This window comes from Argentina anserina, chromosome 6 (genome assembly GCF_933775445.1).
Source record: "Argentina anserina chromosome 6, drPotAnse1.1, whole genome shotgun sequence".
Taxonomy (NCBI): Eukaryota; Viridiplantae; Streptophyta; class Magnoliopsida; order Rosales; family Rosaceae; genus Argentina; species Argentina anserina.
This window is the reverse complement of record NC_065877.1, coordinates 36,635,963-36,657,396: the sequence shown is the minus strand read 5'-3', so window position 1 is coordinate 36,657,396 and position 21,434 is coordinate 36,635,963. Positions and strand designations below refer to the sequence as shown.

General features: G+C 37.0%; 4 protein-coding genes across 5 annotated transcripts; 2 read left to right on the top strand and 2 right to left on the bottom strand.

The window, feature by feature from the left end:
• The first annotated feature begins 227 nt into the window (after window positions 1-227).
• Window positions 228-4,756, top strand: LOC126797468 (sister chromatid cohesion 1 protein 2). The gene is given in 13 exon segments (XM_050524093.1): window positions 228-479; window positions 1,174-1,438; window positions 1,526-1,563; window positions 1,649-1,689; window positions 1,928-1,992; window positions 2,099-2,805; window positions 2,995-3,115; window positions 3,215-3,351; window positions 3,418-3,827; window positions 4,022-4,058; window positions 4,160-4,181; window positions 4,275-4,404; window positions 4,610-4,756. Coding segments are annotated over 13 exon segments (2,244 nt in total). The 5' UTR covers window positions 228-355.
• A 119-nt stretch (window positions 4,757-4,875) lies between these two features.
• On the bottom strand, window positions 4,876-8,827 carry LOC126797883 (beta-glucosidase 24-like). The gene is made up of 12 exons (XM_050524634.1): window positions 8,424-8,827; window positions 7,503-7,616; window positions 7,323-7,398; window positions 7,146-7,223; window positions 6,973-7,060; window positions 6,661-6,874; window positions 6,323-6,438; window positions 6,000-6,220; window positions 5,868-5,902; window positions 5,665-5,770; window positions 5,430-5,538; window positions 4,876-5,302 (listed from the first exon to the last, which is right to left on the bottom strand). Exons 1-12 carry the CDS (start codon window positions 8,769-8,771, stop codon window positions 5,116-5,118), a joined length of 1,692 nt encoding a protein of 563 aa, XP_050380591.1. The 5' UTR covers window positions 8,772-8,827; the 3' UTR covers window positions 4,876-5,115.
• Window positions 8,828-11,492: 2,665 nt separating this feature from the next.
• On the top strand, window positions 11,493-13,317 carry LOC126799560 (uncharacterized). The gene is made up of 5 exons (XM_050526788.1): window positions 11,493-11,626; window positions 11,940-12,011; window positions 12,233-12,399; window positions 12,707-12,818; window positions 12,921-13,317. The coding sequence occupies exons 1-5, from the start codon at window positions 11,585-11,587 to the stop codon at window positions 13,134-13,136; spliced, it is 609 nt and encodes a 202-aa protein (XP_050382745.1). The 5' UTR covers window positions 11,493-11,584; the 3' UTR covers window positions 13,137-13,317.
• Window positions 13,318-14,272: 955 nt separating this feature from the next.
• LOC126798995 (cyanogenic beta-glucosidase-like) lies at window positions 14,273-21,175 on the bottom strand. 2 transcript variants are annotated; one of them, XM_050526097.1, is made up of 13 exons: window positions 20,903-21,175; window positions 19,853-20,032; window positions 19,638-19,748; window positions 19,428-19,503; window positions 19,193-19,270; window positions 18,934-19,021; window positions 18,626-18,839; window positions 18,405-18,520; window positions 18,070-18,290; window positions 17,943-17,977; window positions 17,755-17,857; window positions 17,433-17,541; window positions 14,273-14,503 (listed from the first exon to the last, which is right to left on the bottom strand). In XM_050526097.1, the coding sequence occupies exons 1-11, from the start codon at window positions 21,128-21,130 to the stop codon at window positions 17,768-17,770; spliced, it is 1,437 nt and encodes a 478-aa protein (XP_050382054.1). In that variant the 5' UTR covers window positions 21,131-21,175; the 3' UTR covers window positions 14,273-14,503; window positions 17,433-17,541; window positions 17,755-17,767. The 2 variants fall into 2 exon arrangements, with proteins under 2 accessions (XP_050382054.1, XP_050382055.1); XM_050526098.1 differs by lacking the exon at window positions 14,273-14,503 and adding an exon at window positions 17,042-17,340.
• Between the last annotated feature and the right edge of the window lie 259 nt (window positions 21,176-21,434).

The window sequence follows — 21,434 nt, the reverse complement described above, 5'->3', positions numbered from 1 at the left end:
AATTTATAACAATGTTTAATGAAGATTTTGAAAATAGGGAATGTTACAAATCATGATCTCATAGTATTCTTCATTATATGGAAAAAAAATTCACATTCCCAAAATGAAACTGCTCTCTCTCTCTCTATTGGGTTTTGCAATATATTGGGTTTGTCATATACTCATAAAAATATTTGTCTCATATAGGATTCTGAGACTTACAGGGTACACCACTCTCGACCGTTTCTTTTCCCCTTCTCCCAAACACCGTTTTTCATTTGCCTGCAACTCTCCAATTTTGCATTTTGTTTCTCTGAAACACAAACATACTCAAAGGTCGAAACTTTGAGAGGTTCAAAGTGAATAAAAGCATAGCATGTTTTACTCAAAGTGCCTCTTATCAAGTAAAGGGCGTTTGGGCTCTATATGGGTTGCTGCTTATTGTTTCAAAAGGCTCAAAAAGTCCCAGGTGACTGAAACCGACATTTCTGCCTCTGTTGGTTCGTTTTCTCACTCAAAGATGAATCCTTTTTCTCTTTTCTCAACTAAAGCATGGATTTTTAACATGGGTTTTCATTTTTACTTTATTTGAGAGCCTAGTTTTGTTTAAGATTGTTTCGCCTAATCTGTTTGGGTTACTCTGTGTGTTTCATTTTCTATTTTTATGAATCATAATGTGGGACTGTGATCATTTGCTTATATGCTCTATATTTGGTGACTTGATCACTTTGTAGTTCATCTGAATTTTGAAGTACACTCATTTTTGTCACCTAGTTTCTGGGTTTGTCATTGTTACTGTGATCAGTCATTTGGCTGGTTTTGTATTTGTTATGTGAATGGTAGACTAGGAAAAATTAGTGTGAAGAGTTGGTTGTTTGCAGAATCTAGAGGTGTGCTTACTTATTTTCTTTAAAGTAACTTTGACATGAAGAATGTTTTCAGCAGTTTGAATACCCAATACAATTCTTTTGATGTTTTCAGCAGTAAGAATGTTTAGATCTTCTTTGTAACTTTATTGGCTTTTGTTTGTGCTGCTATATTTAGAGTGGTGCTTTTGGAATGGTGTCAGTGACATCAGTTAGGTTGGCTGATGACATGTACTTTGTTTCTAACGGCTTTATTTATATAGTAACGCTTCATGATTTTTTGTACTGGCTACCACTAAGCATTCAACATTGATAATCTATTGTGCAGATAAAATTTTGGAGGATGATTGGGATGTCATCGCATATAGGGTACTGGCCTACCTTCTTCTTGGTGTTGTTCGAATATACTCAAAAAAAGTTGAATACCTTTTCGATGACTGCCATGTTGTGCTAACTGAAATCAACAAGTTTGTTGTTAGCACAAAAGAGAAGGAAGACACAGATACGCTTCGTGCGCCTTATGATGCTGTTACCCTACCAGAGAGGTTTGAACTTGATGCGTTTGACTTGGGGATCCTTGAAGATGTCTGTGGGTAAGCTATATAGCTAAAAACCATGTAATCAGTGATACTATGCATCTACTCATCAAATTTAACATGCAACGTTCCTTTTTTTTCCAGAGGTAATGTATTATCCTACGAAGCTATCACACTTAAAGGTATTGGATTAGTGACGTTGAGTATTCTTTTATATATATTCGATTTGAATTTGAAACCTTAACAGTCCATCATGATATGAAACAGATTGTCCAAAGGGAAATGCCGGACAAATTTCCTCAGATATGGTAAGTCCACTGCTCATTCTTATACCAACTACTTTGTCATCTTCCTTTGGCATAATATTGTGTGCTTCACAACTTGTCATGAGGGACTCTTTTCTCGTTCTCAACCACTAAGTAGCATGTATCTTCAGGTCATGCATTTTCTTGCTACAAACAGCTCTTAATGATTCTGAAGTTCCTTATTGGCGTGATTAGTAGTTTAGTGTAGTATCCTCTGATATGTCAGCTTGTGTATCTGCAGTATGATTATGAGGAATTTGGTGCCTGCCATGGTATCTTTTCTGCCAATTACATTCCAGTCAGAGAGTATGTTTTAGTGGATCCTGAAAGCTTATAATATCTACACAATCCTATCTTCTTTTTCAGTATTTCTGTATTATACATTACAATTTAACATATTTCTTTTCTTCAGTGTACTTTTGTCGGATGGGATGGATTTGGATATGGAGTTAAGGGTGCCTAGTAATGAAGACAACCCAGATTTGAACATGGAGAATCCTCGAGACAGTAGGTTCTTTCAAGAAGAAACTAATGTTTTTCAGTTAAAGGTTCCAGATTTAGCATTGCCTGAAGATGGGACTGAAGGAGAAGCAAGGCACGACAAGCCTCCAGATCTTATGTCCGAGGAAAAGGGTTTGAACCATGATACATTTTGTGGCATTGAAGAAGAGCTATTAAACCAAGTTGAACCAGTTGGTGAAAATCAAGAAACTATTGAGGAGCAAATAAGGGCACCTGCTATAATCCAGTTTTCTGATGGAATTCAAGAAGAAGCAAGCCTGAAACCTTCCTTTCATGTTAGATCATCCCGTCATGGTCACCAAATTAATCAAGAGGAGATTAATGTGCAATTAGCAAATCAAATGTATTCACTTAGGGCTGATGATAGCAATCCAAGCAATTCCGAAACTGACGGGGAAAACCTGAAAAGTCGTACATCTTCTCAGGAAGAGAACATGGACCTTGATAAGTCTCATGACTTCAAGAAACCTCGAAAACCTGTTTTGTCATCTGAGGAAGAGAATAATAAAGATGGAGAGCCAACAAAGCTACGTGACACTATTCGGCCGGATAATATGAATGGTCAATTTACTGCGAGAAGAGATTCAGAGGCTTTAGGTAAAATTTCTCATTTCCTATATGATCATCCATATTCAATTGGTAACTAATCAACTCTTGGGTTGCTTAATCACTCTGATATACAGAGTCATTACTATCTTCTGCTTGTCACACTTTACTGTGTTTATCATCTGCTTTTAATTTATAGCTGAATTAAATTGAATTGAAACATTTTCTCCTGATGTGCAGGTGTTACTACACCAAAATTAAGGAGGGTTATCCCCACACCAACTATTAGGAAGGCTGCTCAAATTTCTAGGAAAAGGAAAAGGAAATGTACATTTGATGATATGACAGTGCTGCCTAATGCGTACGTACTTCCCTTTTACTTTAACTTGATGACTCCCTGCCTTACCTATGTAGAGGCTAGTAATTTTCTAATAATTGTATTGACTTATAAATGTTATAGAGTAATCAAGCAAAGCATAAATGATGCGAGTGACCTGGTATCAAAGAGAAGAAAGGTTCCTGAAACTGCCCTTGCTGTCTGGAGAACCTGTCAGATTATAAACCTACCCCGAAGTTTCTTGGAACCATCTCTACCTTGTAAGTTTTCTGTCATTGTTTAATCTTCACTGGTTTTGAAATTATGTTTCACTATATTTCTGTCAGGTGTCTTGGACGAGCTTAAGTCCCTCTTCCACAAAAGCATAATAGAATCTGCTGAAACTGCGGAACCTCCAGCAAACCTAAAGGTGTTGGAACGTCCAAGTAATGGAAGACCTGAAAAAGTAGAAATTGCATCGCGGCCGCCTGTCCTTGAGCATATAGAAATTGAGCCTGGAACATCTATCCTTTGGGAAACAGAAATTGCACCAGGAACCCCTGTCCTTCACTCTACATCAATGAAATCATTCAATAGTCCAAGGAGCCCTGAAGCTCATGATAGGGATATACCTGAGCCATCTGGAAGGATAGAGGAAGAGCCATTGATGGGAAATGAACAAGCTTACCCATCTGAAAGTGTAGAAGTGCCATCTTTGGACAGGGATCAGGAGCATGATTTCAATTTATTGAATGAGGTGAGTACTGATTACTTTGCAGTCTCTGTAAATGACAGAATGAAAGATAATATGCTTTATTTAGTACTAATCACGATAAACATGTCGATAACCTAATGCTGTTTCTCTTTTCCTTCTGGAATGATCAAGTTATTCTTTGTTCGTATTCTTCTCTATATTATTTGCTTATTATATATATTGTCATGTTGCTTCAGGGGTCTAATTTATGCGATGAAGTTAACCCTGAACTCGGTAAGAATCTAAACTGAATTCATTAAGCTAAATTTTGTTTGACGTGTATATTCTGTTAATGTGGCATCCATGCCTAACTCTGGACCTTCTTCCTGTTGTAGATGGGTGGTCAAAAAGAACCAGGTATGGTGGATTGGCTTCTGATATCTTTTGGTAATCTTCCATGTTAGTTTTTTCTTAAAAGCTTTTTATTTATATTTAAACATTTGTATGAAGAGTGGTTGCAAGGTACTTGCATAGACAATTCAGCAATTGTAAAAGTCGGGGAGAGGAAGAAGTGAACTTGCTGAAGGTTTCAGAAGGAAAAACCAAGAAAGAAAATGCAAGGTTGTTTTATGAGACACTGGTATGGAAGAATCTAAACCAGTTTTTCATAAATTTGACTTTTTTTTTTCTCAAAGTTCAGGTAGAGCTCCTTGTGCATAATATGCATGAGCTGCCTCTTACTTATTTCGTTACTAACAGAGACTGACCTGGTCATCGTTTCATTTATCCCCAAAGCATAATAGGTGTAAATCTGCACGTCAATATCTTTTGTTTATATTTCTCAGGTGTTGAAAACCAATGGGTATGTGGATGTGAAACAAGATGAAGCATATGGTAACATTCTACTCCGGAAACTCGACAAATGGGATCAAACGTGGGGAGACGATGGAGTCAATAGAGACGCCTTCTAACCTATGGTATCATGTGCATAGCTAGACTTAGGAATCCTGTATATATTGTGTAGGTTTCAGTTTAGGAATAACAGTTCTGGTTGTAGTAGAGTTACCCCGGTACTTATAGCTTCTTTATTATATGAATGAAGATGGAAATATTAGGCCATGCGTCACGTGATATTTCCAGTTATTGAACAATTACACCAAGAAAAGAAAATTCCTGAAATAGAATCAAGGCCTGCTAGAAATCGACAAATTTATGCATCCAAAGTTGCAAGGCAAGGCGTGCCATGTAAGCAAGTACTCTAGGTGGAAGTTTTCATTCCCCATTTCACTAGGAAAGAATATTCGGAGCTAATGCCAGTCTTATTCTGCGATTCCAAACGCTGCTGCATGCATCAGGTTGAAGTGGTTGTGGTTGAAGCCAAGAAATCTTTGAGCCAGGCGGCGGACTTCTTCGGAGTTCTGGCCAAATCATTGAGGTAATCAGTATAGTTGAGGCCAAATCGAACGGCATAACCGGATCCCATCTCCACGCAGTCTAGCAGTGCCCACATTAGGTAACTCTGCACATCTGCTCCCGCACTGCATTCACAATGTCAAAGCAAACGTCCTTTAGTCCAGGTTCCAGTGTTTACTTACAAAGAAATAATTAGCAGATTAACAATATCGGTGTTTGATTAATCTGTAAAATGTAGTGTTCAGGAATTACGCTCTGGCGGCTTTGACAGCAGCGAGGTGATCCTTGATGTGCTGAATCCGAGCATCGTCAATCAAAGCCTCTTCAACTGAAAGGGTGTCATCTCGTGCGTCCGGATATCCTGTTGAAAGTGCAAGGTGATTAGCATCGTCAATGTCATGCAGGGTGTCATGTCGTGCGTCCTAGTGCCACATTAGTACATTTTGCTTTGGTTAGTCTATTATTAACAAGTAAGAAAATGACTAACCATTCTCAGTAACGTAAATTTTGGGATTATTGTAGAGTTCCTTCATTAAAATCAATCCCTTCCTTAACCCATCTGGATACACGAAAATCTGCGTGCTCCCTGGTGTCTGATTACCAAATAAGACTGAAGTTAGTAAAGCATGATGTTTGGGTTTGTAATTACTGTTATAACAGATTAATAAGCGGAAGAAATGATGATCTTACCGCATCGCCTATGTTCTCCCCATCTAGTCCGGTCACTGTGACAAACACACATAGAAATCGTTTTTAAGAATTATGATCAATGTGTTCTTAAGAAAGTAGTACTAGTCGTGATCCGGTTAAGAAATTTAGTACCTGACTCGGTAGCATGCTGGTAATCACTCATGGTTGTGTAGACATCACTGCTTGTTATCGGTACTGAAGTAGCGAATCTGGCAGTATAGTAGTTCACCCCAATGTAGTCATATGAACCCTTTACCAGCTCTTTCTGCTCATCTGTGAATTCTGGAAGTGCATCCCCTACCAAAGCTCTCATGATAAATGGGTAATCACCATAGATTAGGGGCTCCACAAACCTTAAGTAGAAGTTCATTTTTAGTGGGGAAACAGAAACAGAGAGATAGAACACTTGGATCAAGTCGTGGTATGAATTTAATTAGTTTTGTTTAGTAGCTAACCATCCTGTTTTAAAGTCAAATGCTCTAAGGGCCGCAGCTCTATCTTGTGCAGTGTCTTCGTATGGCTCAAACCATTCGACCACTGATGGGATTCCGATCTCTCCTCCTTGTGTTGGCTACGCGAACATGCAAACTAGGTTACTATGCAGCATATTTAAGGAACCGGAAAATGAGCGAGGGCTGTCTGCTTTGACGAATGAAATGATTCCATGCATGCAGGAAAAAGAAAGAAAAAAAAGAAGCATGCGCAACGCCTAATCGGAAAGTTTCTTGTTCTGAAGCTAAGATTCTAATCAGCAAATCAAATGAGATCTGATTGTTAAGTAATGGCTAATCACCTGGTATGTATTCTTGTAGAGTTTTGCTGCTGTAGCATGGGCTAATATGACGTTGTGCGCAGAAATAAAAGGATCGGTGGCAGCATTTGCATCTGCGGCGGGGTTAGTGAAGCCGTATTGCCCCCACACTTGTGGCTCATTGATAGTTGCCCAGTACTTCACTCGATCACCAAAAGTTTTGAAACATAAATCCGCATATGCTTTGAAATCCTCTCTGTTAAACACAGTGAATTAGTACGTACTCATAACTTTACAGATATAGTTAGCTGATTAGACTACTAGACTAGGGTTATTAACAAATTTGACACCTACACAATGTCGATGCTTAAGAAACCGTTGTACTTGGTGTTCAGTGGTGTGGGCAAGTCGAAGTGGAACAGTGTCACAAATGGAGTTATCCCTGCAACATTCATATACAAAAACAAATCACAGCCATACTCGGAGCTAATATCATGTGAACTTACTGCTTCATAGTTCATACATACCATTCGCGATCAATTCGTCGATGAAGTTGTTGTAGAAATCGATACCCTCTTGGTTTATTCCACCATCTATGGTTCCATCTACAAATTGATCGATCACGGAAACACATAAGTCTTGTTGATCTAACTAGAAAACCCAACTTGTTAAATTCGAAATTTATACTGGAAAATGAAGCATACCAGGCAGCAGTCTTGACCAGGACATGGAGAATCTGTATGTATCTACTCCCATATTCTTCAGCAGTTGCACATCGTCCTTACGGGTACAATAAAAGGCACGTGAAATTAATATTTGATCACCAATTAATATTTAATCCAAAAATTAATGTCAGTATATTTGTCTATAGATATATTACTTACCTTGTAGCGGTTGTAGGAATCAACAGCTATTTCTGTGCCATTTACTGTGGTATCTTGTATGTAACTATCCCATGTCGCTGGTCCTCTCCCTCCTTCAGTTCCAGATCCTTCTGTCTGCATCAACCAAATACGTAAATACAACTTATTTTGTAAAGTTGGCTTTATAGTTTAAGAACGAAACACAAGTTGGTGGAAATGAGAAATGGAGCTTCCTAGATTATTTTGAGTTAGTCAATGCATATGAAATTACCAAAAAACAATTCTTAATTTATCTATTCTAAATTACACATATAGATAATAATCATTTATATTTATTGCTATAAAATCTCAAAATGAGATATTAAATTGTATTAAATGATTTAATTGATTACTTTTTTTTATAAACATCATAAGTCAAAAATTAAATGTAGATGATTAACATCAAATTAATGTATAAACTATATGACTATCTAAATTTTTTCTCATAAACTTTAATTGAGTCAAATAACAAAATTCGTTCATTAGAGATTAAAATATTTCATATACGTTGATATTATTTCTTAGTGAGTTGCATATATATATATATATATATATATATATATCAGTGAATGAAAAATTAGTCTACCAATTTTATTATGAATTAGAAAATAAGTGGAATAGTGAATTAATTCGAGAATATAATTTGTATGATTATTATACATTTTCCGAGTTGTATATAATATATAAATTTGAAATAGAGTAAGAAAGAAATTAATTAGTAGTAGATATTTAGTATTTTAGGAAAATTATGGAGGTCTAAATAACATTTTATATAGTTATAAGAGCAAAATGGAGGTCCACTTAGTAAAGAGTTCTAAATATCGTTTTGGAATATATGAATAGAAACTCACAAAGAAAAATTACTCAAACCAATTGACTGGAAAAAATATATATAGCTCAAACCTGGAAAGCAGAAGTGGCGCAACCAAACTTGAAATCAGCAGGGAAATCATCCCTCGTTACTTCTGTCGTTGTTGTATCAGTGACGATCACGGCGGTTGTGGCGACTACTGCAGCTGCGGCCTCCACAACCGCGGCCGTAGTATCGGTGGCTGCACTTACTACTCTGGAAGTAAGATCATCCAAAGCGGAGCATGGTTTAAGTCTGATGGCCCTCCTATGGTCAATACTCTTAGATGTGAACACACCTACGGCTTTCACCGTTGGAATACGGCTTGGTAGTCTCTTGAAGGAGCTCACCGGTGCTCTTGTTGCCGATGCTGGCAACGAAAAGCTTAGACTGAGAGCCATATGGTGGTTTCTGGCAGGTGTGTCTGTGAGTGAGCTAGATTGAGAAGATACTGAGAAGCTAGCGAGAGAGTTTAGGAGGATGAGAATGCTTTCACAGAAAGCAAATATTTATAGAGTTATTGGAACTCACGTACTATTCCACGTAGAGAATCTCTAATTAACTCAAATTTCAACATGCGTGTGTAAAATTGATTGTTTAACACATCATGTCTCTGATTCTGAAATAATAATGGTACGGGATCAAGAAAAACTATATAAACAATACATGTAATTACTGGAGAAAACTATAAAAACATTATACTTTTTCAATTCTAGGGTAGAGTTGATATATTTATATGCATGGCAACGTGTATGCGGTGATATTTGTTCCTTGTTTATATCTCATATGACCTGTCTAAACATTATCAGAGTACTGTACAGTGCATCTATCTCGATCATTTCAAAGATTTCAAGGCGTGCTTAACGTGGAAACATTGTCATTTGAAATTAATCCAATAATGGCTCATTGCCTCATTCAACTCGATCGACATATGGAAAAGTCCTCCATCACATTCATCATAATGAAAAATTAAATGGTTACATGCATCGATTAAGTCAATTAAGAGTTAATTACCAGATGTATGTATATATAGAGGATGTTTGGACTTAGGAGATCGTGATCGTTAAACAAGATGTTTAGGATACACCATGTCAGAGCATGAGTAAAGTACTCGCTGTAACTACACATGGTATAATTAATTTTGATATCGAGAGTTCGAGACCCTTGACTTAATTAAGAGATGAGTAAATTATTCATGAAGTTACACACGAATTGTATTTTATTTTGGCCATTTTCCGCATGGTCAGATATTATATATAGTTATATACTGGTTCTCTAACTACTCTTTGTCTTTATTTCATTCATCACATGGTATTTGTTTTGTTTTAATATAGTACAATTATTGGACGTCAATAATTTACTGAAGAGCTAGAATTATGTTACGAAATTCGAGTCACCTTTCGAACTCATTAGCCCGAGATTATAAGCGAACACAAGAATTAACGAGATTCAGTCAAAACAGCTGACAAGAAGAAGTGATTTACTAAACAAGAAGAGGATTTCAACTGAAGAACAATTTGATTCTTCCACACTCTTAAATAATCTCTCTTCTCACAACCTAAATTCTCACAGTAGAAAACTCTCTAAATCACCCAAATTTTCAAAGCTTGTATCTCTCTAGATATATGAACTCTTAATTGATCCATAGCAGATCACTCACTAAAATCCTCTAAACGCAGAGCCTCCCCCAAGTGTTATACTCACCATTGACATCTCTGCTCCCTGAACCAAGATATACGATCTTTTGGGATGATCGCCTCGACCACGTCTCGTCGACCATACTTAAAACCATCATTCTGATGTCCTATTTATAGACTCACAATGTGTCAAACTTATAATATGATTATGATTCATAACAAGAATCTTAAACCTTCAATTCTAAGGAAAACTCTAAAAATCATAAGTACTCTAGAATAACTTACCCAAATCCTTCAGAAATAACGAATCCAAAATAGACAATAAATCAATTTTGAACCGCAATCCTAACAAATTATCCCAACAATGTTAAGTGTGTATTGCATGCAGCTTGATGCAGTTACTACTTGAGGTGGAAATTCCGGCATTGAGAAATTGAAACCGCTTCGAATCACCAGTGAATTAAGTCTACAGGGTGTCCTCGAAACATTAAGGGGCAAGAGTAACTATTGTCTTAGTGTTCATAGTACGTATTACACTACACAATGATCGATCATTATAGGCACTGTGTATTTGTCCCAGCTACTAGTCGATGGGTTAATCCCTCAGTAACTATTGTAGGAAAAGAACAATGCATGCATTTTGGGTCTCTAGATACAAGTAGGGTTTCGACCTTACGTCCTTAATGAAATGATAGTTCTGCCATATGACTCGGTGACGATTTACAAATCTATTGCACAAGCTATATGTAAAGCGAGCTTCAAATGTTTTTACGTACAATGATTAAATTGGAGAAAGGATCGAGTAGCCTTGTCCGTTATTGATTTTAGTTCTCCATTGCATATATATATATTCCCTATCCAGAGTGAAGCTTCACTCTGAAATTACAGAGTGAAGTTCTAATTTTGGCACATTTTTCGGTCAAATTTTTTCACCATAAGCGATTCAATATTTGGGTATGTTATTCAAGATCATCTCTATAAAATTTCATCTAATTCGGACATCGTTAAGGTATTGAAATTGGATTAAATCAATGAATGAATTAAAACTGTTCAACGTGAACCGTTCGTGTAAATCTCAATTTTGAAAGCTCAAACCATTGTCAAATTGGATGAAACTTTGTAGAGATGGTCTTGAATAGCATATCTAAATATTGAATCGCTTATAGTGAAAAAATTGACCGAAAAATATGTCAAAATTAAAACTTCACTCTGTAGTTCCAGAGTGAAACTTCACTCTGGATATGAACTATATATATATATATATATATATATATCACTTAAAATGAAATTTGCTCAAAACTTTATAACACACAGATGCTTAGTTTTCTCTTAGTAAATCTCGGGGTGTCCATACAAAATCCAAGTACACGTCTTAAATGTTAGTTAAGGCCCACGGCCCACCCCTCTTAAAAGCTCCCCAAAACTTTCAACTTGGTGCCTAAGTTCATCCAAACCCTACTACCTACTCCAGGGTTTACACTTTACAGGGTCCTTTTTGTTTTGGAGAATTCCCACCCAGCTTTGGGTTTCTCTGCCTGATCTCCGAATTGGGTCTCCTCAGAAAGTTTGAAGTCGAAATGGCAAGCCAAGCAGCTGCGGCTTTCAACGGCAATATGAAGGTCCAATTTTCTTCTAATTCTTATGATTAATTCAATTTTGCATGATCTGTAGTGCTTGATTTCATTGCATATTGCAATCCCAATGCGCACAGAGCTCACCCAGTCGTAGATTTTCGATGTGAATCAGTATGTTAAGAAATGCACACCAGGTGTTTGTGAAAAGTACCAAGAGAAATGTCTGTGCTTTTTTTATGTAACTGATTGCTGTGGAGTTTTCACATTGCAGTAGATGCTGCTTGTTTGTTATAATCGATTTTGGAAATCTGTGTTGTAATGTTGGTGACTGAATAAGTGGGTTTTGATGTTGATACAGAAAGCTGTTGCTGGCCTGAGGCGGATTAATCTCGACGGGCTGCGGTGGAAAGTGTTTGATGCCAAAGGCCAGGTTAGGGTTTGTAGCTTTTACAAGAGTAGCATTGATTTGATTTGGATTCTTTGTCATTTTTAGTTTGGTGCTTCAGTACTTAGTTCTTGTGTTGCTTGAACTCGTAAAGTAGAATTAGAATCCATGGACGGTGTTTGGTTTGAGATTGTTGGGGTGGTAGTACTTTAGTTTTCAGCTTATGGATTTTAGGAGTTCTGATTGAAATGTAACCTTACTCTTAGGTTCTTGGAAGGCTAGCTTCTCAGATATCAACTGTGATTCAAGGCAAGGACAAACCGACATATGCTCCAAATCGTGATGATGGAGATATGTGCATTGTGCTGAATGCAAAGGATATATGTGTTACAGGGCGGAAACTAACTGATAAAGTTTATCATTGGCACACGGGGTAAGATTCAGTATCTTACTACAAGACATATTTATTGCTGCAGTTATTGGAGGTAGAATCATTCAGTCACTATTGGTGGACTGTTAAAGTTTGTTTGCATTGTGTTGTAGACCTACCTTCACAAGATTTTGAAATGGACAAGCAAGTGTTTTAATTTATCAAGTTGTGAGAATTATCAAGTATACTCATTTTCTTTCAGTGAAATAAAAGAAGGAACTAGATTAATTGCTGAGGTGTTCAAGTAAAAGAATAAGTCCCTCCTTAAGTTTCCCTTTGGTCATGATGTTGAACCATATGTGGCATGTAGGTATGTTGGGCACCTCAAGGAAAGGACTTTGAAAGATCAGATGGTGAAAGACCCCACAGAAGTCATTCGCAAAGCTGTACTGCGTATGCTTCCTAAGAACAAATTACGTGACGTGAGTATATATCTTTGTAGCTTTACTCATTATATATATATTTTACACGAAATGTTTTTCCCGTAGACTAAACTGTTTTGCAACGTTGTTTAACGGATGCAGGATAGAGATAGAAAGCTGAGAATTTTCGCTGGCGGTGAACACCCATTTGGTGATAAGCCCCTTGAACCATATATGATGCCCCCGCGTAAAGTAAGGGGAATGCGACCCCGTACAAGACGAGCCTTGGTCAGAGCTCAGATAAAGGCTGGGCAACAAAAGCAGGATATTAATGATCTACGAAAGGGCAGTAAGAAGAATAGACAAAGGGTACCTTGAATGGAGCTAGATTCATCAACTATGTGGAGTATTTCTATACCAATGTTTGATGATCTCGACTCCCTTGTCAAAATTTGAAATTTTGCTTAGAACTGTTGAAAGTGTAACTGTATTTGGGAAATGTTGTGTTATGTCTTCCAGCAATAAATTTTCAGGTAGGTCTCCTGTGTCTGTGATCGTGCATCGCTTCCATTCCAGTGGTTCTCTCGCTTCTTCTAAATTAGTGTTCAATAGACAAAGGGATTGATGTTTTCCAGATGGAAGCAGAATGCCTTCATACATCTTGTACGTCATGTCCTCTATGCTCCAAATCCTCCAATATAAGTCCACTGTTGCTGAAGTCATGCTATTCCGTTCAGTTCTCTATTTGATGTGTGTGAAGAGTTCTCCAATTCCTGTTGAATTGGTTTGGTTTTGCATGGAGAAGTCAAGTATGATATGAACAATAGTTGCAATTTTTTATGTACTTGAGAGCTCATACCAAACGCCCAAACCTGTATACATAATCACGTTGAAAGCTTCGTGGCCGAGTTTTGGAAACCGCATATATTCCTGACTTGATGCTCGACTACTTGGGAAGTGGTTGGGTTCTTTCACCACTGAACTGGATGTAAATCGATTCAATCGGGATTTTTTAACATCTAAAGGTGAGGTACACCGAAATGCGGAGTTCACACGTTCAGCACGAAATGTTTATATTACCACATCTCTGTATGTATGTAACAGTTTATCTATGAAAATTCCACGTATATGTGATGTATTGACACTCATGACTATGTTATGTAAAATCATCTTAGTCATTGATGGAATCCCAACTCTCTTAAAAGGAAAAGATTGTTCGATAGACCAATGTCTTGTGTATATACCCACTGGAGAACAAGAAACAACCGATAAAACATACTTCATTGCTCTAAAAGGTCAAGAGAACAAAGAAGTGAAAGAACAATGCATAAGGAAGCCGTACATAGGAGAAATTAAACTACTAAGAAAGCCAGCAGAACAACTAGAATCAGAGGCAGAAACAAAGGCACAAAGCCTCGAGGCTGTTGCCATTATTTTTCAGAATCTCAAGGAGGGAGTCCTGGAGAACTACTGCATGCATGGATGGTTTTCTTATTTGTATACAGAATTACAGATGCCTCCTTCTCTTTTTGGGCAGAAAAGTATGCTCCGATATGGAGGTTTAATCAGTCCTTCACTTGGAAGTTAAGAAAGATTTGAGCCAGCCGGCGGATTTCTTTGCAGTTCGGGTTAAGTGGTTACAATAATTTGTAAAATAGAGACCAAATCGAACTTGGTAGTCCGATCCCATCTCCATGCAGTCCATCATTGCCCACATCAAGTAGCCTTTCACATTTGCTCCGCCGCTGCACTCACAATCAAACACAATTATACATGTAACAATATCATAAGTTTATAACCAACGAGTAAAATTTCTAAGGTTTTGAGTGCAAAAATAATGTGTGTATATATATATATATATATATGTATATATATTTATTGTATGCTACGTCTTTAATAGGAAACCAAGCAAGTTTTGAGCCAAGCAGCGCCCAAATCAGGTAAACCCTTCACGTTTGTTCCCGTGCTACAATCACAATGACAAACACCATTATACATATATAATGGCATGAATCCGAACTACGTACGATCACCAAAAAAGAATTGGGAGCTTCTTTTACTTTACCAAAGTAACCAAACTAATGCACATAGGTTGATTCAAGGCGTGAAGTGATTCTGGGGTGTATGGAACTCTCACCACATTCGGCTAGCTCTTTAGATCAACACCATTGAATCGTGACATTGGATTTGTAATGTTTTGAGTCCATAATGATGTTACAGATCCCCTGATATAAAAAAGAACCTAACTCTTGCGCGCATACAGCTCTTGCGGACTCCCTTGATCACAACTTCAACATCTTGATCGAGCCCACACTCATGTTGTAATGTTGTTGCAGCAGTGCAACGTCATAAAAAAAGGTTTCGGCGTCGCCTAGATCAGAGAAACTGTTAACAACATGCAGAAGAGTTCAACTTGTCCGTCCTAGCTAGATTCTGGTGACCGATGTTATACTAGTGATACTACACCCTTGCCGGCGACTTTGTGCTCGGGATCGCAGCCGGGTAATTAATTACTGCTGAGCCGATCCTAGTTCCGGTGCAGACTGTAATTACTGCGATTGGGATCCCAGAAACACAGGTACATACAGGGACTGGCTTCTTCTCAGTTGTCACGCTCGATCCGAATAGTGGTTCTGAAAAATTCCTAGTTATCTTCATCTCGGCCGCACGACACCTTTCGCCGCCGCCCATACCAGCCCATCGCCGCCAACGTCCCTCGAATCGTCGTCCTGGCCTGGTCTTCGATCGATTGGTACTTTGGTAGAGAACCTAAGGTTTAGGTCCAAACATTCCACACCTTCTGCCTTTTCTTTTGTCGTGAGGGTTTTCTCGAGGTTTAGGGTTCTGTAAACAGAGTGATACGGTGTGTTATCAGTCAGCATACTTTAATCACCGTTCGGTTTTCTTATTCGTAGGAGCTTTCATCTTATAGATCGAGTCTACTACAACGTGTTTAAAGCCACAAGCTTCGATCTTTTGATTTTCTAACGTCCAGAAGGTGAGGTTCACCAAAATGCGGGGTTCACACGTTCAGCCATAATCAAATTGGTTATGACAACTACGATAAGTAAACAATTACACAACGTGGGAAATTGAACATAATGTTTATATTACTACATCTCTGTATATCTGTTACAGTATATCTATGAAAATTCTGCGGCATAAATGCCAATTTGCACCCCATATTTGACTGAAATTGTCAATTTGCACCCCGAACTTGCATTTAAGTCAATTTACCTCCTAAATTTGGTAAAAATTGCCGATTTGCACCTCAACCGTTAAATTTAACTGTTTCTATCCAATTTTGCGTCACATGTCATGCATTTAAGGGATAATATTGTCATTATATATTTATTCATATTGAATAATGAAATAAATTAATAAAATTACTCAAGAGGAACACTTGCTACAATGTTTGTTTTTTCGAAACATGTTATTGATTTATATATTTATTATTTTATGTGATATGGTATGTTAAAAGATATTAGAAAAAATATAAATAAATAAATATATTGAAAATTAAAAATAAATGTGTGTTCCGAGAGAATTACTATTCTACTATTGTGTGTGTCTTAGCCTTATTAGGTTTCCTGTTAGAGATAGATTCGCATCTCTGTAATAGATTAGGACTCCGAATCCTACGGGACTGTGGTTATGTAATGCCTATATATTGGCCTCATTATCAATCAATAAACGGTTACGTTCTGTTCTATTACGTCGTTATTATTCTCGTTTTGTTCATCCTCCAACAATGTGTACATATAAAAATATATTTATACACAACACACTATATTTGAATGGGTGGGTATATTGAATATATAATTCAAAGTAGGGTTAAGTAGGTAGAAAAAAAATGTAAATAAATAATTTGATTAACAAAATAATCCTCATTTTAAAGAATATTTTTATTTGTTTTTAAGAAAAATATAAATAGAAAATGACAACATTACCCCTCATGTGCATGACATGTGACGCAAAATTGGATAAAAATAGTTAATTTTAACGGATGTGGTGCAAATCGGTAATTTTTACCAAGTTTAGGAGGTAAATTGACTCAAATACAAGTTCGAGGTGTAAATCAGCAATTTTTACCAAATTTAGAAGGTAAATTGACTCAAATGCAAGTTCAGAGTGCAAATTGACAATTTCAGCCAAATTTGGGGTGTAAATCGGCATTTATGCCAAATTCTGCTATATATGATGTATTGACAAACTCCATTTTACCTAAAATCATCTTAGTATTGATGTCACTTGAGTCTTAATAAAAAGGAAAACATTGTTCAATAGATCAATGTCTATACCAAGAACTGTGGAGGACTATTTTATATAGATGCCTCCTTTCATATTTTGAGTTTGGACAGAGAATTATGCTTCGGTATACCGGTATAATCACTCGATCGATTCACTCCTTCAATTGGAAGTCAAGAAAGATTTGAGCCAGCCGGCGGATTTCTTGGCAGTTCGATTTAAGTGGTTACAATAATTTGTAAAACTGAGACCAAATCGAACTTGGTAACCCGACCCCATCTCCATGCAATCCAACATTGCCCACATCAGATAGCCCTTCACATTTGTTCCGGTGCTGCACTCACATTTAGAAACACAATTACACATAACTAGTAAAATTCATAAGGTTTTAAGTGCAAAGATAATATTTGTAATGCATGTATTTACTTCATGGCCTCTTTAATTGCAGAGAGATGATCCTTTATATGATGAATTCGAGCATCGTCAATCAAAGCAGTTGAAATTGGAATGGTGTCATCTCGTTTATCTGGATATCCTGTCGCACGCAAGTGCAGATTGTGTTAATCTAATATTAAGGGACTTTCCTTTTTTGAAACAATCCTTAATCTCTTAATGTTAAACATTTACACACACACACATATATACTCAGAAATATGGTAGAAAATCTCAACTAGAGCAAGTTAATTTGAGAATAAACAAAAGATAAAAAATGAACTTCTACTTATTTGATTATGTTTGTGATGACTACCATTCTCAGTAATCTAAAATTTGGGATTGCCGTATTCCTTCAGCAATATCAATGCCTTTTTCAGCCCTTGTGGGTAAACGTAGATCTCACTGCTCCCTGGTGTCTGGCATGCGTATGAATTAACAATATTACATTATGAAAGTTAAAATACAAATTACTTAGCTACACAATGATATGATCGTACTTACTGGAGTGCCTATGGGTTCCCCATCTGGTCCATCCACTGTAAAATTAAGCACACAAAAATCCATTTAGATAAGCTTGATCGTCCTAGGCACATTTTTTTTTCTAACTACCTAATTAAGTATTAATTACCTGTGATGTTAACATGCTGGAACTGATCAAAATCGGAAATTTCTTCATCGTCCACTATTGCTATTGGAGCTGCGAACCGGGAAGTATAGTAGTTCACCCCAATATAATCGTATGACCCTTTTACCAGCTCTTTCTCCTCGTTTGTGAAATTTGGAAGTCCACCCTTTACTAGAGCTTTCATGATTAAGGGGTAATCACCATATAAAAGTGGCTCCATAAACCTACCAACCAGTTTAAAATCGTAGACCTAGTTGTGTGAGAAGGAGAAATAGGGCAAATGCTACTTCCGATCTTATAAATTAAACGTACTAATAGTAATGAGCTATGTACTGTACCATCCGACTAAGAAATCAAACGCTCTACGAGCTGCAGCTTTATCTGGCATTGTGTCTTCAAATGGCTCAAACCATTCAACAACTAGAGGAATTCCAATCTCTCCTCCTTGTGATGGCTACGCATGCAATTTAAACAGATTGTCATAACAAGCTAAGACAAGTACTAATTAAGGTTGTAACCTAGTTATAAGTTTAACAAACAAGTCGCGAGTTATGATCACCTGGTATGTGTTTTTGTAGAGTTTGGCAGCAGCAGCGTGAGCCAATAAGACATGATGTGCAGAGAGGAAAGGATCAGTGGCAGCATTTGCGTTTGGATCTGGGTTAGTGAAGCCATATTGACCCCATACTTGTGGCTCATTGATAGTAGCCCAGTGCTTCACTCGATCGCCGAAAGTTTTGAAACATAAATCCGCATAGGCTTTAAAATCATCCCTGACAGTCAAGTTCAGGATCGATCAACAAACTTAATTTCAGATCATTAGGTCGCTAACTAGAATACTATATTATTAATAAATTTGACACCTACACGATGACAATGCTTAAGAAACCGTTGTATTTTGTGTCAAGTGTTGTGGGCAAGTCGAAGTGGAACAATGTGGCAAATGGAGTTATCCCTGCACGTACATACAATTCATATATATACAAAATTAAAGAAGAAAACAACCACAGAATCGAACTTACGAACTAGGGGGGGGGGGGATGAAGATTGATAAAGCCCGTGCATATAAAGAATTATATGCACATCGAATGATCGAATGGATTGCTCCATAATACATATAATATACCATTCGCAATTAGGTCATTGATGAAGTTGTTATAGAAGTTGATACCCTCCTTGTTTATTCCCTCGTCTATGGTTCCCCCTGCAAAATGAGCCAAGCAACGCAAGTAATATGGTAAACCTTAATTTGTATAAAGAGATCAAAATATAAATAGTGATCAATCTAAGCTTCCAATTCTTCCACTGCTTAGCAGTAGTCGATCAGTATATGTTGTTCAAGCATATATATACGGATATACCAGGGAGAATTCTTGACCAAGATATGGAGAATCTATAAGTATCCACTCCCATTGCCTTGAGCAGTTGCACGTCCTCCTAATAAAGACACAAGGAAGAAGCTAGCATGTACATGAGCAATTATAATTGAAAATTTGTATTAATTACACATGCATGCATGTAAATATATAAATTGAAGACTAGTCTCTTGGCAAACGCATATACGTACGTACCTTATATCGGTGGTACGAATCAACTGCAAATTTTATCCCTGGAGTGCTATCTTGTATGTAACTATCCCATGTTGATGGTCCTCTCCCACCTTCAGTTCCGGATCCTTCTGTCTACAACACGTTAATAAACAAAACTTGTGCATCATATCAACACCGAAAAAAAAGTTCGAAATTAGAAAGATATTACAACATATAATGATGATAGATATCTAAACCTGCAAAGCAGAAGTGGCGCAACCGAATTTGAAATCAGCCGGAAAGTCTTTCCTGCTAATTGACTCGCTTCCGGTACTATTGATCGGAGCCTTATTGAGGTTGGAAACTTTCTGGTTAACGAGGGCTCCTGTACCTGCTGGTGAAGATTGACCGCTAAACTCAAAATCGTGGCAGCTTCTCTGAAAAAAAAAAAACGCTGGTAGTTAGAGACGTTATTTATTTCGTTATGAATAGTATTGTGGCAATATATATTGTTGATCTTAATTAGTTTTAAGCAAAGACAGTTTTATTAAGACGAATGCGTGATATAATTAATTAACCGTTTAGACTAAGCTGAGAATATATTGAAAAGTTCAAAAACTATGAAAGGTATTGTTATATTGAAATTTCTAACGTACGCGTACTGATAGTAAATCTCGAATATTCATCTATAACACATGTTAGAAAACAATAAATTTTACTTTAACGTTACTAGCTAGTTTAATTGGAGTTATTTGTGTAGTCAGAGGTGTAGTTATCACTGAAAGACTTTATCAAAGGAAAACAATGGCATAAGGTGGGATGTAAGTGTTTCTTGACAAGATTTGAAATCTAGTACTGAATTTAATAGGAAAAAGTTTTCAATTGGAAATAAGAAAATAAGTTATGTCGACCATGCAAATTTTTCCAAAGTATTCTAAATACACGTGTACGAAAGAACTAGCTAGTTACATTAAAAATTAAGCTAAAGCAGACTTGTCAAAAGTATACAACTCAATGCCGACAGCCATCCCGGCCTAGTTCCTTTTAACATACCACAAACTTTTTCGGCCAAAACAAAATATATATGTGCATAGACCTCATCGTTTATACGAAATCCTTAGTCTTCCATCATCATGCATGCTAATTTATATGATTCGACCTACTTGCATACGTATCTAAATAAACTAGCTAGTAACATTAACAATTAATCTAATGCAGACTTGAGTAAAAAGTCAAGGGAGAAATGGAAGGAAACAATCTGTGGACAAGAAATTGAACATAAAACGGCAATGATGAGTAGTGCTCACCCGGAAACAGGCCTCCATTGTTCTTGATGTCAAACAAGACACCATAATATAAAATCTGCAGAACCAGCATACCCTAACAGTCATCACTGAAACCAGGGATTTGCTGGAATCGTTGAAATCTCTGTGTGTATGAGATAAGGGTAAGTAGTCTCTGGTGTCTAAACCCAGAAGAACACAAAACCAACAGTGTTCCATTAAGCAAAACGAGGACGGCCTCATGTAGCTCATCGACCTTAACCAGAAAGAGGAAAGAGATAAAAGAGTAGTTGGCAACGACGCTTAAACCAAATGAATTGAAAGACCAAATCGTCAACTTCAACCCAATATTAATTTATTGTTGGTCAAGAAGTCGACATATAGCAAATTGTATCCAAATCCATTTAGCAAACTTGGTCGTAATTTCCACTTTCTACAGGTCCCACACAGTACTTCAACATTATTATATATCTATCTTACGGTTTGCAGCTGGTATATTTTGTTTTCTCATCTTGATCCAATCACTCCAACACAATATATAACGCAAATTAAAGTT

Coding starts and splice junctions, on each gene's coding strand:
- LOC126797883 (XM_050524634.1), bottom strand. CDS start 8,771: ATGGCTCTCAGTCTAAGCTTTTCGTTGCCAGCATCGGCAACAAGAGCA. Junction 6,221..6,322: donor TTTGACTTTAAAACAGGATG/GTTAGCTACTAA, acceptor CTTCTACTTAAG/GTTTGTGGAGCCCCTAATCT. Junction 5,903..5,999: donor CCAGCATGCTACCGAGTCAG/GTACTAAATTTC, acceptor TGTTTGTCACAG/TGACCGGACTAGATGGGGAG.
- LOC126799560 (XM_050526788.1), top strand. CDS start 11,585: ATGGCAAGCCAAGCAGCTGCGGCTTTCAACGGCAATATGAAG. Junction 11,627..11,939: donor CTTTCAACGGCAATATGAAG/GTCCAATTTTCT, acceptor ATGTTGATACAG/AAAGCTGTTGCTGGCCTGAG. Junction 12,400..12,706: donor GTTTATCATTGGCACACGGG/GTAAGATTCAGT, acceptor TGTGGCATGTAG/GTATGTTGGGCACCTCAAGG.
- LOC126798995 (XM_050526097.1), bottom strand. CDS start 21,130: ATGAGCTACATGAGGCCGTCCTCGTTTTGCTTAATGGAACACTGTTGG. Junction 18,840..18,933: donor TTCTTAAGCATTGTCATCGT/GTAGGTGTCAAA, acceptor CTTGACTGTCAG/GGATGATTTTAAAGCCTATG. Junction 18,291..18,404: donor TTTGATTTCTTAGTCGGATG/GTACAGTACATA, acceptor ACTGGTTGGTAG/GTTTATGGAGCCACTTTTAT.